Source organism: Anopheles funestus, chromosome 2RL (genome assembly GCF_943734845.2).
Source record: "Anopheles funestus chromosome 2RL, idAnoFuneDA-416_04, whole genome shotgun sequence".
NCBI lineage: Eukaryota > Metazoa > Arthropoda > Insecta > Diptera > Culicidae > Anopheles > Anopheles funestus.
In genome coordinates, this window is record NC_064598.1 from 53089803 (window position 1) to 53104424 (window position 14622).

At 43.7% G+C, this 14622-nt stretch overlaps 1 protein-coding gene across 3 annotated transcripts in view; it reads left to right on the forward strand.

Annotated features, from left to right (window-relative positions):
* Nucleotides 1–14622, forward strand: part of LOC125760815 (elongation of very long chain fatty acids protein AAEL008004) — a 37384-nt gene that overhangs the window by 12404 nt on the left and 10358 nt on the right. For 2 of the 3 annotated variants that reach the window (XM_049421337.1, XM_049421335.1), the window contains exons 3-4: nt 12133–12295; nt 14446–14528. In XM_049421337.1, coding sequence (XP_049277294.1) covers nt 12238–12295; nt 14446–14528 — 141 coding nt within the window. In that variant the 5' untranslated portion in view covers nt 12133–12237. Of the gene's footprint in view, nt 1–6682; nt 7092–12132; nt 12296–14445; nt 14529–14622 lie in introns of those variants that run through there. The other variant, XM_049421336.1, reaches the window with a different exon arrangement.

Genomic DNA, 14622 nt, shown 5'->3' on the forward strand with positions numbered 1-14622 from the left:
ACTGTTATAATGCCCCTGGATCTGCTGCCGTAAATCCAACATGGTCCTCCCACTTCAGTCCACCTGTCTCCTCCCTCCCCAACCCACCCATCCATTTCACTATTCACATATGAGCAGAATTACTCGAGCAAACGAAGCAAAGTGATAGTACACGCGTGTCCTCCAAAGGCCGCTCCAAGTCCACGTTCCTGGTGTCGGACTCTGTAATCGCCGCATTGGTGGATGAGATCTTTCAAACTTTGGTGGGGAATGCGTGAATTCCGCCGCGCGAAGAAGTGAAAGTTGATTGCGCGGGATCAATCCACTCGGTAACTTGCGTCCTCGCCAGCACCGGTTTCTTCTTCAAGGCGGCATGGCGGCACTATCACCAGCACGACACTTCCAAAACATTTTGTCCGCCTAAATTTCTGGCCAGTATTCTTCGCATTGGCATTGTACTCGATGGAAATGTCAGTCAGTAATAACTTAAATCCTGTTCAAACTATTGCAATCAATTGCCGTGGTTTGTACCAAAAGCGCACCGTAGGCGCCGAAAAAAAAGTTTGTACTTGAGTTAACTGATCCAGCAAAGTCTATTGCCAGTTGCACTAAATTCATAAATATTTGTTGACACCTTTTTTCGGCACGTGGCACAAGGAAAACTATTCATGCGTGACGTTTCCATACGGTGTCGTGACTCAGTCACAACGCCATTATCATTGCGCAACAGAGTTCGGATACGGTCAAGGTTTTGGCAAAGGTCTTAACATTATTTTGACCAACATGTTCCACATCATGGCCCGGTGTATGAAACAGGGTGCCCGTTCTGCTACGGATTCGGCGGATGATCAACTTGAAAGCTGATCCACTCATTATCAAGGTCAGCTGACCACTAGACGAGCTTCCGGTCTTGACTTATGAGACCGTTGCTTTCTGCCTGCACATCACCCATCATCGGCATTAATATTAATATTGTTGCTTCTGGTTGATTTTTCGCGATTTCCACCTGACCTTCAGCTGTAGCCGTTACAGTTGATGTTTCAGCAGTAGTGGTAGCTGGCGTTGCTCTGCATCGCGTGCAAGAAACGAATTTTAGACAACAAACAGATAATGTCGATATGCGCTCACCCGTGGCCAAGAACTAGTGGACTGCTGCCGAAGAAGGAGGTTAAAGTCGCCGCAAAGCACTCACTGTGTATAATAACCTTGATGGGAATGTAAACATGCGAATCAAGAGCACGGGACACCAGGCAGGAGAGGCAAGAAAAGACGTAGAAAAGTGCGACCAGAAAGTCAAGAAACTCGTAGATAAGCGGCACACTGTGCCACTGCAGGAAGTGACTGCGAGTCGACAGCACACACTTGGCCGACCAAACGATGACCGGCTGGCAGATCGTTTGTAGATCTTTCTCGATCGTCTAAGTGATTAAGGATGTAGATGGTGGAAGATGTGTGACGGGTGAAAGAGAACCACATAATCGCACCGTAATTCTCGATCTATGGACGCCGGCGGCTGTGAATGTTGCATCGACACCGACGGCGGAAAACTAGTTTTGTTTTCAACTTTTCACACACGCCCTTTCGGCTGCTTCTTGGCACGACGCACGAAATGTACTGGAACGTTCGATGGACATTCTTATGGTGTGTGTTATCATTTGGATATTTCCCCTCTGCGTTAAAATGGTGTACGAAAAACCGGAACGACGCGAGAATTCGGCGATCGTGACCATAAACAGCGGTTGCTGATTTTAGGACAAAGTCCACAACCGGTGCCTTATACCATCGTGGTTTCTCGTATTCAAATTATGTTATGTTCAGATTGTTTTTGAAATGATGTGAAATTACTGTTGTTGAACAACATTCATCGTTTCTCATTAGAATAAGTTGCTCAAAATATTTCATTCCTTGCATTTTGTTAGTAGTATCATAATACTAAAAACAATAATAAAGCCAACGTAGACCTAATGGTTCAATCGTAAAAGCACTAATCTTCATACGACAGAATCGGTCCGATATATAACCGGTTCGGAAGTGGCAAGAATAAAAAGAGTATTTTTAAGTATACAAAAAATGGAGCAAAATTCCAACGTTTTTCCCAAAATTCGAGTCATTATTGACAGAACTAGTTTTTATCCAAAGAATTATTCTTCAAAACTTTTTCCAAATTTTCGGGCAAATCTGAAATTTCTGGTCGTAGCAAGTTGTTGTCTTTTGAACCCAGGTCGAACAGGTCGAACCAATTTATGATTCCATCGAATAAAAAGCTAGGCCTGGATTATAAGGTAGACTAGGTTAGGATTTCCTGTCCACTATTCTCTGAATGGGATTTCTAGTAACAACATGTCGAACATTGCTGTGATGGAAAATTACTCATGTGTGTCTAGTCTCAGTCAGTCAATTACTCATAATAAATGACATCCCTCTGATCGCACCATATGCATAACAATTGATATCGATTACCGAGCTAACTCACGGGGTGTGGTATATGTTTTTTTTTTTGTTTAGGTGTATCATACATACTTCATAATAAGTTTACAAGAGCAAACAATACGACTCAGCCACACGGCTCTTCATAATAAGGATTAAAGTCATGTTTCCAGAGAATAATTCATTTCCAGTTGAAAATGTCCCAAGACTTTGTTTGAAAGAAATCAAATTCAACGATCGTATTGTTATTAACAGATCTCTAACAAATCTATAGAACAAGTGTGATTAATTAAAATTTACTGATTTTACTCTTTCAATTCAAAGAAGTCAGCTAAAATTAAAGCTTCAATGAATGAACAAGTATGTAATGGCTATTGTTGTAGAACTTTTTAGTCGGATATAATAAACGGGAATAAGAGTTTTTTTAGATTTCTTCGACGATTGATATGCAAAAGAAAGGTAAGCAACGGAAACAACGTACCAATCGCATGCCAAAAAGGGGAAACGCCTAAGAACAAGCGTAGAATCGGAGCTTCTGCTCGATTGATCACTGAAGGAATGCCCGGGCACCCACACTCGGTGCGACGTGGTGGTTGGAATGCTAGCTTACATAGAATGCATACCAATTGTATTCCCCCCTTCAAACCGTAAGACGAACGACGTATGCAACGAAAACGAGTGAACCTTATCTCTACGATGCAAAAAAAACGAACTCCTGAAGACGACTCATCATTCACTGTAACGCATATCAAACAGCGTTGAAGCGTTTATAGAAACACCGTGGGTGTGTTGTGGCCGGCAATAGGTGTTTGTGTGTATTTACATGCCCATAATCCACCCGTTTAGTCAGGACGACGAATTGGTGTTCGGTTGCGTGGGTGGTACGGTGTGCGTTAGTGGAGTGAAAAGGAAAACGCAGCACGCGACTTTGTCACCTTCTTTGGGCTCGGTTATGGAGGTTGGGCCGAAATGGAAAGAGAACCAAACGGTGAGGTGTGAGGCGAGGGTGGAGAGCGGGTCACAATGGAGACAGGGCAATGGGACGCGTGTATTGGGTCAGGGTATCGATTGGTCATTGCAGCACGATTGGGTGGGTTTCCTACATTCCAAACGGCGCAACGAAGGGAAATGTATGCGAAGGTTCACTTTTGAATAATCAAGACGCATAACTAACGGAGGATAAATTTGGCCATTTTACACCACACACGGTAAGGTTAATGCGATACAGCGAGGAGTATTTATAGCCATAGCTTATGGGAATTGGATTTTTTGTTTGGATTTTTTTTGAACGCTTGTACATTTAAAATTAGTTAAATAATTATGAGGCTAAGCATTGGTTTGGGGATCTAGTTGTACTTTTTTTTCGTAGTGCCTATCTGCTCGACAGCTGACCGTTTGCAGTTGTATGATCGGGCCTAACAATTCATGTGTGGCTACGACTGGCCCATTACTGCTCACTCACCACATGGTTTCCACCATCGCATGATCTTGCGCATCTTTTGCGCCTAACAGCGCATACTAGCCGCGTTTGCATGTGGGAGATGTAAGAGGAGACATAATGAAGAGAAGAAAAAAATGAAGTCATTTACCCAGACACTACACCGCCGGAATCGAGCACACTGAGGCAACGGTGCGTCGAAACCGTATGTTTACCGGAGATTCCGAGAGACCTACTAACCGCGTTAATGAAAGTAAAAGTAAGCTAGCTTCACCCCTTTTCCCTTTTCTCCGCACTGTGCAACATTTTGGGAGGGTTGGAAAGGAGGGGGTTCGTTTTCTTTTCTTTTTTGTTGAAGTTAGTTTTGGCCGCTTTTGACACTAGGCCATTTGCCCTGGCAAAGCTTACCAAAAACTATCGAAACCCGTTGTTCTCTTGTGTTGGTTTCCTTTCCTCTCCTAAAGTTTGATCGGGGAAGAAAGGGTTGAAACCCCGCGAGTATGCGTGTGAAGCTGCAAAGCTTTTTAAAAAAGGTAAGGTGTAGAGTTTTGACAGAGGCCCTCCCCAACCTGTGCATGGACACACGATCGAAGACTACGATCGCCGAAGCACACCGTTGAGACTACATAACAAATTATGGTACTATTTAGTAAGTCGAGTTTGTTTTTTTTTTGTGTGTTTTTGTATGAGTGTGTTTGTGTTGCGAGTGTGTTTAGAGGATGGAAGCGGGAAGACGAGAAAGCCAGCAGCAATACAACCCGAAAAATTCAATGAGCGGATCCGCGCATAGTAGACAAGGATCACATGTAATCGGTCGCAGGTTGAGAGATAGGGATTGGGAATGTTGGGTTCGGTTTGGGAGGTAGTTCCAAAATTTCAACAAATTTCACACACACTCACACACACGCACGCGGATCGGCATTTTTGGGGCTTGACTCGTGTTACAAGAGCACCACCAGGTTTATCACCTCCGTTGTAAGGGCTGCAGGAAGAAGGGAGTTGAAGCTGTAACTATGAAAAAGTAGACAAACTTTAAGGCAAGTTTAAGGCAGAGTGCTTTAAGTTTAAGGCAATCGTCGGTTGTTCTACAGTGTGAGTAAGTTGGGGGAAAAATCACAAGGTGTCAATTTGGAAAATTTTTTATGAAAATTGGTCGGAAAATGTTTCCCTGCCTCACCATGAATTTGGCTGCAGTTGTGCGTTGTTGCTTCACAGTTGAATGAAGGTGCTGGCAGGTGATGTTGATTGATATGATTCGCATGTTTCCATCTAACTAACCACCTGTTTACTTATGCCCGTATGTGTGTGTGTCTCTCTAGATGCTTGTATGTCATCGAAACAAAGGAAACCCAGCGTCCTCACCCTCTCTCTCTCTCTCTCTCTCTCTCTCTCTCTCTCTCTCTCTCTGTCGTGTGTGCGATCTCGCAGTATTAATCACCGACGAACCGACGCGACGATTGCACAGGAGCATAGTTTTGCTTGTGCCAACTGACCTTGCCAAGAGCGCGGGCCTCGCTTTCGTACGTTTGCTTATGTAATGGCCATTTATTTTATTATTCAAGTAAAGTTTTAACGCATTTCGTAGCGGTTTTCGGTAGAAGGCTGCATACTGCTATTGCTCACCCAAACGTCTTGAGGGCCCCCAGGGAGGAGGGACGGGAATTGGTTGGCCCGATGGATTTCGCTTTTTCGTCTCTTTATTTGATCGGCTTACTTACAGGTAAGGGAAGGTATCGAGGCTGTGGTAGAGGGGTTTGGAGGTGTGGAAGCGAGGAGATAGTGTTGAAGTATAGCCAATATAATCAAAGTGTGTGTCGGTATGCGTTTTTTATGTTATGTTATTTTGGAAGTTTCGATTGGACCAGGCCAAGAGATGGCTGGACAGCCAGCCCTGGCTTGCTCAATACACGAAAATAAAACAAAACAGAAGGAACTACAGGCTGTGCATCACAACAATATCAACAATAAAAACTAATAGTCAACCAACAGATCTAACACCATGTGTGACCCGTTTCCTCACAGAGTAGTTTCGGCTTTATGATAATGTAAATAGAAGAAGTTGCCACTCATCAAGTTATTGGCACTTTTGCAAGCTTGTTTTAACATTTTTTTTATATCTGCTTGTATCTTGTTGTGTATAGAAATAACACTACAAATTTAATAAGTATTGTACAGATTTATTTATCAAATTGGAAACCCTGAGAACTATCAGGACAGAATTCTTCAATTTCGTTTAATTTTTATTTGACAAATAGAAATTAAAGCATTCCGACTATGTATATGCTATTCAGCAATGTTCCTATGCGCTTATACTTGCATTTCACCTGCACGCTATGGAACAGAACAGCAAGTTGATCTCCTTACGACTCCACTCCCACGCACTGCTGAGGATCAAGGGTGATCGCCATCGTCGTCAATGATCGGTTGACTGAAACCGAAGGAAGCTTTCGGGGTTCGTATCGTGTCCACCCACCCATAGCCGTGCATAGCTCGGGTGATTAAAAAGCATAGGGCAAAGGCAGATAACATGACAACAAAACTGCAAGAAACCCGCCACGGTTTGATGACAGACACAGTTGTAGTTGCCTCGCACACGCCTGCCATAACTCAGCATCGAATTTTCGTCGACCCATCTCCCACCGGTCGTCGAAAAGCAACCCCCCCTGTGTTGTAGCCGAAATAAACACTCACACACACATAAACGACCATTCGCGCTGTTTGTGAACTTCGCAAACGTGGGGAGGTGCAGTGGTGGGGAGGAGAACGGGCGGGGGGAGGCCTGTCTCTTCGTGGAGGGGGTTGTTCTCCCTACCTTCACGCAACATTCGCTGTCCCATAGCTTCCCCGTGCTATGTTTCCGCGGCTAATCGCGGGTACGCGCCGTGGGGAAGCTGAAAATAACGTTTAGAAAACGACTGATTGTCATCGAGTACGGATCGCGCGCGGTCGAGAGTTCGCTGCATAGTCGTGATAGGCAAACGCAACAAGTCAAAACACAAAAAAAAGCAACAAACCATCCCGTGCTAGCCCCATGGTGGGTGTATTCCACCATCAAAACCGTGCCGTCGTGTAATTATTAAGCTTTTTACCACCTTCACGCGTAAACCGGAGAAGAAACAATTGCCCAAAAAGCTTGCACCGCTCTCGTTGTAGTTGGTACTCGTTTTTCGCGGCCAACAAGAAGCTGGTACGCCTTAGTGTATGGACAATACTTCATTTGTGGTGTACTGTTTGAGTGTGTAATTAGGTAGGTTTTCCCGGGGGTGCCTGCACCAAAGCAAAAAAAAAAGCGCGCGCAAAGTTGTTCCCTCGATTTTTGCTTTTCCTTTCTGTTTTCGGGGTTGATGAGAAAAGGTTCTTCTAGGACATTGGGATGATTTGAAATTTACGGTTTGACGGTGCAGAAATGGTTCAATCCAGTCAGCGAACGGCGAACTGCGCATGCGAGTGTTTAATATGGTGATCGAGTTGCACGACATAAAAATGCATTTTTGGCACTTTGTATGCCACACAGGCTGGTGTTTAAGAGTGAATGTGTGTGTGTGTCTGTGCGTGTGTGTGTGTGGGTGTGTGGGGGCTGTGTAGCTCAAAAACAAAAAATTGCCCCATTCAGCTAAATGTTCCGTTCAGCAAGCGCAGCACGTGTTAAAAACACTGTAAAGGGCCTGTCGAATTGGTTGGGCCAATTACTTCACCCGTAAATGGCAATGAACCCTTGTCAGTGTCAGAACTGCATGCATGTGATTACCAAAGTAGCAGTGCACGGGATGAAGATTTTAATTACGAAAAAGTTCGTTCTATTTGTGATTTGAGATACTAGTGAAATATGGTCGAGCTATGAAACTGATTTGAGACGAGAAGTAAAACTAAAAACCCCCGAAACAAATCACTGCTCCATGGAAACAGGTTCCGAATTGAGTTGTTTTGTATTGGGTCTCTGGCTCCCGTGCGTGTTGTGTCACGATGATTTCCCTGCGATAGGAGAGTGAACTGGAGTTGCTCCTTACGTGATTTTTTTGGTATATGACAAAACTCAACACAAAACGATTACGCAACGCACCGGACTGAAAAAAAACCCGTCCCAGTATCGCACCAGAGTGACAAATGGATATAAGAAAAAAAGAAAACACACCCAAAAATTACCGTGAAACTGTCATCGCTCAGTGTGTCTGATCTAGCTCCGTGTCGGGAAGATCCACCTTTTTGGTGTGAGGATTATTCTACCGCCCATTACGTGTCTCGGTCGGTTAGATTTAGCGGATCATCATGTGGTTTTATCACAGTGGGATGATGTGCGCCCTATCAGTGCGAAGCGATAACACCGCGCGCATGGCTGTATGAAGATGGACGGTTGAAGTTAAAAATTTGTGTTAAACCATCCACCCTACCACCGAGTTCCAACACCGAATGTCGTTATCACTTGCGGAACCCGTTCCGAGCCCACTCATCAAGAATGACATTCGTCAAAGCTGCAAAAATGTGGGCCAATCCCTTAGGTTCACTTTTTTTCTCCTATAATTGCCACCTGACGGTTTCGGCGGAGAGGCTTTCCGTGCTTCATAGATATCGCCGATAAGAAGGGAAACGCTATTACCGTAATACTGTGCTGGCTCTGGCCCCGGGGACCATGACTCATCATGCCTGAGTTTTGTGGCGATTACGCGCTTTTATCGCGTAACACATGAACAGATCGAACCATTTGGATGACTTGTTGCCGTCCTTATATCTGATAGAACTACTCGATCACTGTACGATCGGTCCGGTGCACTTAGCTTCCTGTGGTGTACATTTAAAGGGCTCTCAATCGAGCCATAATACTGCGTCATATATCCGTGGACTGATTTACCTCAGTGCACGTTCCAGTGACCAGTGGTCGCCTTTTCTAGTTCACCGAGCCGAGCTGAAGGCCATGTAAAAGAAGCTGAACACCACCATTTTATGCTTTACCCTGTGAAGAGTACAATTTTGTCGCTCGGTTTTTGTGATAAAGAGCTTAACCATCGCAGCCTGTTTGATGAAAGCTTACCGCACTGCAATAGGGGTGCCCTCTTCCTTCATGACGATTTTTCGGTGAAAAAATGGGAGCAGCCCAACACAACGTTAATCCCCCTCTTTCGTAAAAAAAGGAGATATGAGTGTTGAGCTCAGCACATAGCTTGGTTACACCCCAAAACCATGTCGGTACCATATAACATTGGTCGAAAAGTAATAAAAATAAGGTTTAAGCTTGGCAACAGTTTTACCGTACATACAATGTGTAACAGATTTAAAATGTGGCAAGTTTTCTACAGTGTTCGATGTATGTTGAAATTTTCCTCTCCTTTCGCATTTATCACATTTTTATGGAGTTTCATGTTAAGCAATGTTCTTGCCGTTTCAAATTTATCATTTGATTGATTGAGTGCACAACAAGCTGCTGGCAACTGTGTCATGATGCGAGATTTTGTTTTCTGTACAAAATTAATATTTTATAACAATCTTTGAAACATGATAAACAAAAGAATGGAGGAAATTTCACTCCACTGAGCATGGAACCGTTGTGGCGGTTTCAAGCAGACTTCATTTGAGTATGTTTTTGTTCATTTCTGCATCGAAAAGAACCTTTATCTTTAAAAAATTAAAAGGATCGAAATGAGCTTACAACAAACTGAAACAGAAAGTAATCCGGAATATTTTTACTGTTATGTTACAGTAAAGTATTTTTAACTGTACAAATAAAATGGAGTAGTTGAGACAAGTTATGCTTATTCATTGTGGTATAAGTGGTGTAACTATAGGAAATGTTTTAACCTTTTAAGAGAGGAAACGTTGGGAATAAAAAGCCATACTGAGCTGCCCTAACTTTGTCACAGCACACGATCAAACAACGGTTTTCAGCAGCGTATAACGCAGATTATGACATCGAAAAGGGCATTCATTACTTACCTCGATGCTCCCGTGAGTGATGAGTTAATTATCATTTAAAATGCAACGGGAAATTAAATCAAAGTCGTCCGCCGCAAGTGTCCTGATAAACGATTATACACCACCCGATCGTGACCGTTTCGATCGCCAGCCGCTGGTGAAGCGTGTCCAATCCGAAGCTAGAATTCCGGCATTTTAATATACCGGTTCCCTCCTGCATTTAATGCTTCTGCTATATGTGTGCTATTTAGCCGCTAGGGTTATGTAACAATCGAGCACCAACGACAGGTGGAGGGTGGAACTGTTTGTGGCCAACCGAGAACATGATGGTGTCTACTAACGTTCTCATTTTAGTTGCGGTAAGCGCGTCTGTATGTGTGTTTTGGGAAGCGTCATTAACGGAAAAAACTACATGAAAAAACGTCATCATATTCGTGTCGCGTGTTTTTGGGAGAGAAATTCCGTGTCTTTTTTTGTTGTTCTGTGTTAACCCAACTCCCCATTTTCCACGGTACGCAATGACGCACGCACGCGTCATTTTTAGCTTAAATTTTGCGTTACCCATTGCAGCCGTGTTTGGCTATAAATAAAGTGAGAAAATCACGTTTCGAATACAAATATAGATCCACTGCTTCCGTGCAGTTGGTACTGCCAAGATGTTCTCTTGTTTTGGGTCGCTTTTATTCGGCATGCAGCAGTGTGCATGTAATTGCAGCCAACATTTGTAAAACCACCCCCCAACGGGATTGGCGCCGGGTCATGCGTCGATATGTCTGGGTGCTTGTTGAACTTTACTTCACAGTTGAACCCCCTGCAGTTTTCCCCATTTCGTGATGGTTCTTGATCGAAACAATCGATCGTTCGAACGGGGTTGAAGTGTAAACATGAGCACGTGAAATTAAACGAACAACAAAACAAGATACAAACAATTCAAGAAACTTCATCGTATGTGTGGTTTAATATGTTCGGTGCACTCGGCCGTTTGTGTGTGTGTGTGTGTTTCCCTCTGTTTGATCACGAGCGGGTGGATGATGTCTTGTTGTATCATTCGCATCGTCGCACGTGCAAGCGCAGCATGATGTCATACACTCGCACACTGGCGAACCACAACGGATGCACTCAGCTGTTTCCGTTCAGCCCGCGACACACCGTCCGGTTGTTTGATGCTTGGCTTTCTTTTGCCACGTGATGTGCCAACGGTTTTCGCTTCACAGCGCGGGAACGACGATTATGCAAGCGAACGAAAATCACTGTTACCGGCTTCATCATCGACAACAGTTCGTTGCCAGCGAAGGAAAGCATGTTAGTCGCATGTTAGATCGACTGTTTTGACATTCTTACCGCTTTTTTTGTGGGTAAAAATGCTTTATCCGAGGCCAAGCAGGCACGAAGAATGCTCACCTAACATTTGAAATATGATCCACCGAGTGATGCCGACGGTGCAAGGATTCGTGGACATGTTGGCGCCACGCTAAGTTTTCATGTTGCCTGCACTAAATGTGCTCGACTCATGCAATCCCATAGGCGTCTGCGTGTAACGGACAGAAACAGGCTCTTAATTGATAACTGCATGTTGTACGCAGTAAACAAGCGCCAAGCTGTTGCCTGTTCATTTCCTGTATTTCCAGGGTGTAAAAAAAATAAAAATTAAGGGAACTTATCTGATTATTTCCCACCAAAAAAAAACAAAAAAACCAAGCTAAGGGTGTAAACTTTGTCCAAGTCACAACCACCGACAGACCAACCTGGGTATCCTTTGTTTTCCGTATGTGTGTTGGTAGGCCACGTTATGGAACAGTAATGGTCATCGATTCGCTAACCCCACGAAGGAACGATATCATCAAACTGGATCCAGTGACGACTTCCGTTGTCGGAAAACACACGACGAATGTATCCCGTTCGTTCTTTCCATTAGATCCAAATGCAAACGCAACGAATGTAGGTCACCTCCGCTCTGGACAGTGCCACTAAACACTGTAGTGAAACACCCATTTCAATGGGTGTTTTATTTTCCTCCCTGTTTTTCGCGTCAACACGCCTAGAAGCGTGGCATTTGAGCGCGAGCATCCACAATCTCACTCCCTTGGACAAGGAAATAGCTTTCGATTAATAATCGATGTGAGTGTATTATTGGGTGACGACTAGTGCCGGGACGACCAAGCATAAAACCTGGCACGATGTAGAAAATTGTACACCACCTAACACGGTTATCCATGCAATTCAAGATGGGCTTACTACATCTATAAGATTGGACTTTTTTTCTTCTCTTTTTGTGTTGTTCCATGGCCAAGTTACACGCCCAGTCGGTCGTGCGGCGAGGATGTAATCAAATTATCACACTTTTAATTAATCCATTCCCATTTTCTGTTTTGATATCGTTTCAGCATCAGTGGTATACGAGCGCCCCCGAGCCAAACTATCCGTTCCTGTTCGCCATTCGCTGTTCGTTTTGAGCTGCCCGGTCACAAAACCCGCACATACTCACAGAAATGGCCTTAATTATGAAATACATTGACAGTATGCATCACTACATGGACAAATACGGAGGTAAGCGTATGACCTGGAAAGGGACAACGTCTGGCTTTTTCTATCCTTACAGGACCTAACGGAAATATTTTGTCAATGGCTGCAGCACGCACAGAATACGTGATTGGGAATGTGAGGACAAGACGAGCGCTATTTGTCGTCTACTCAGCAACAGTTCTTGATCAATAGCAGAACATACGGTGAGGCATGTATGCCTCATTAAAGCAAGCCATACAACAAGTCGAACGTGTTAGTACGGTGTTTTATACACTCCGAACTGTACGTGGACGGTTTTGTGACAAGTGCATTAGAATAATCAAAAGTAATTTAAAACACATCGACTGAAATGAAGAGTGCATACTGCATTTTTGCTTTGTTTTAGCTTTCTTTAACTGTATCGACGATTTAAATATGCATAAGAAAGTAACCAAGTGGGAAGGGCCTGCGTGTTATTTTATCGGACGCCAAGATACGGGCACACAAGTCAGACGTTCAGTTCGAAAGATCGCTCAAATCGATTTGCTTTTCAATTGGCTTTAAGGTCGTTGCTGAAAACGCCTGTGTGCAAGTCGACGAGTAAAGGCTTCCGGTTCTACGTTTCGAGTTTTTTTTATATGCATTTACTGTAGAGCTGTATCGATTTCCATAACGATGGTGCGTCGAACGGCGCGTCAGGTTACGACCCAGACCTTAGCAAGATGGAGTGCATTCACCTGTCGCCCAGAACCGAAATGCACTTGCACTGCCGGACTGGTAAATAACGTACTTTCCGTGTTCCGGGACGTAGCGGCTCGTTAATTAGGAGTGCAGAAGGACATTGACCCTCAAGCGCGATCGCACACACCTCGGAAAGTGCATCGATCCTTGCCCTACGCCGGGGGCGTAAAACGCAAAAACATGGAAATGATCGCTGTACGCGTGCGCACTTTGTTCTATACCCGATGGAGACGCATGGTTGTTGGAGTGAGTTACGTTACGTTTGTGTTACTTCCTCGTAACGCTTGTTTGTACACAGTAAGCATTAACAGCGCGATCTCTCTTGTTTCAAATGGAATGGTTTTGTCTGGGATTGTAATGGGATTGATTTACGTTTAATTTCATGCGATCTGTGTTTTTTTTTATTTTTCCCCCATTACATCCACTTCTATGATAAAAGTGGCATGGAAAAGTACCTGGACAACCTTCGCTAATACCGCGAGATGCATTCATTATCCAAACCGCTGATGCATACACTAACTGGTGCAACAGTTGCTGTCGACGAAACACGAAGGCGCTGCTACTGTACAGAACAAGATCGAGCGATGTCATTGACGCACGATTGATTGTAGAATTTATTAAGCAGTGGAACTTTTTTCATTCTCACCACACGCGGGACAGAAGTTCTGTGTCTCCCCGCTCGCCGCATCTCCCGTGCTAATTGATATACATACTAAAGACTGTGTAAATGATCGACATCGTTAGTGTTGTTTGCAAAATGGTCGGTGCTTTTGCACTTTGTGTGAATTCCTATGAATTACAAAACAGTAGGGCTTTTAAAATAAACAAAGATTATATTTCTTCCTTAGTAACGTTGCATGACGTCAGAACTCTCAGTTTCAAATCTCAAGTAGCACATATCATTAGCGACATTTGCTAAATTGTAGAAAGTCCATTGCAAATGACTATTGATACGAATAGCATTACCACCGGATTGATGGCGTGTCTACATTGGATAATGATGAAACAAACATTTGTCGGGGCCCCCGGCTTTTGCGATACACTCGTGGTACACACGCAGCCAATCAAATGAATGATGGATACATATCCATCTCGATGTAATCGTTGACGCTTTGTTTGTACTGCCGTTTAGCACCTCATTTTCTCTTTTCGATCGGTAATTTTCCTCCGGGTTTCCCGGAACACACGTCTTCGCAAAGCATTTGGGGCAGCATGAGCACAAAACCAAACGATGTGGTGACCCATTATCAATATGTTAGCTCATTGTCGCTCATTAGTAGTTGGAAATTGTTGTGCTTCGCTGTTCATGCTGAAATTAAACCATTGTCAAACAATCCCTGACAACAGTACATATTTTTTAATTCAAACTCAATATATTTAACATTCAATAATGTTTAACCATAAATAAGAAACTAAAAAAGTGTATAAATAAACATCGAAACATTTTTTTTCAGACCCCCGGACGAAAGATTGGCCACTGATGTCGTCGCCGCTCCCAACCCTAGCACTATGTTTAGGATATGTGTACTTAGTCAAAGTAAGTATGAAGAAGGTGGTACTCACGGGGTTTTTTTTAAATAAATTAGCAAAAGCTAGAACCCGACCGGGAGAAATAACACTTCAGCAGATTA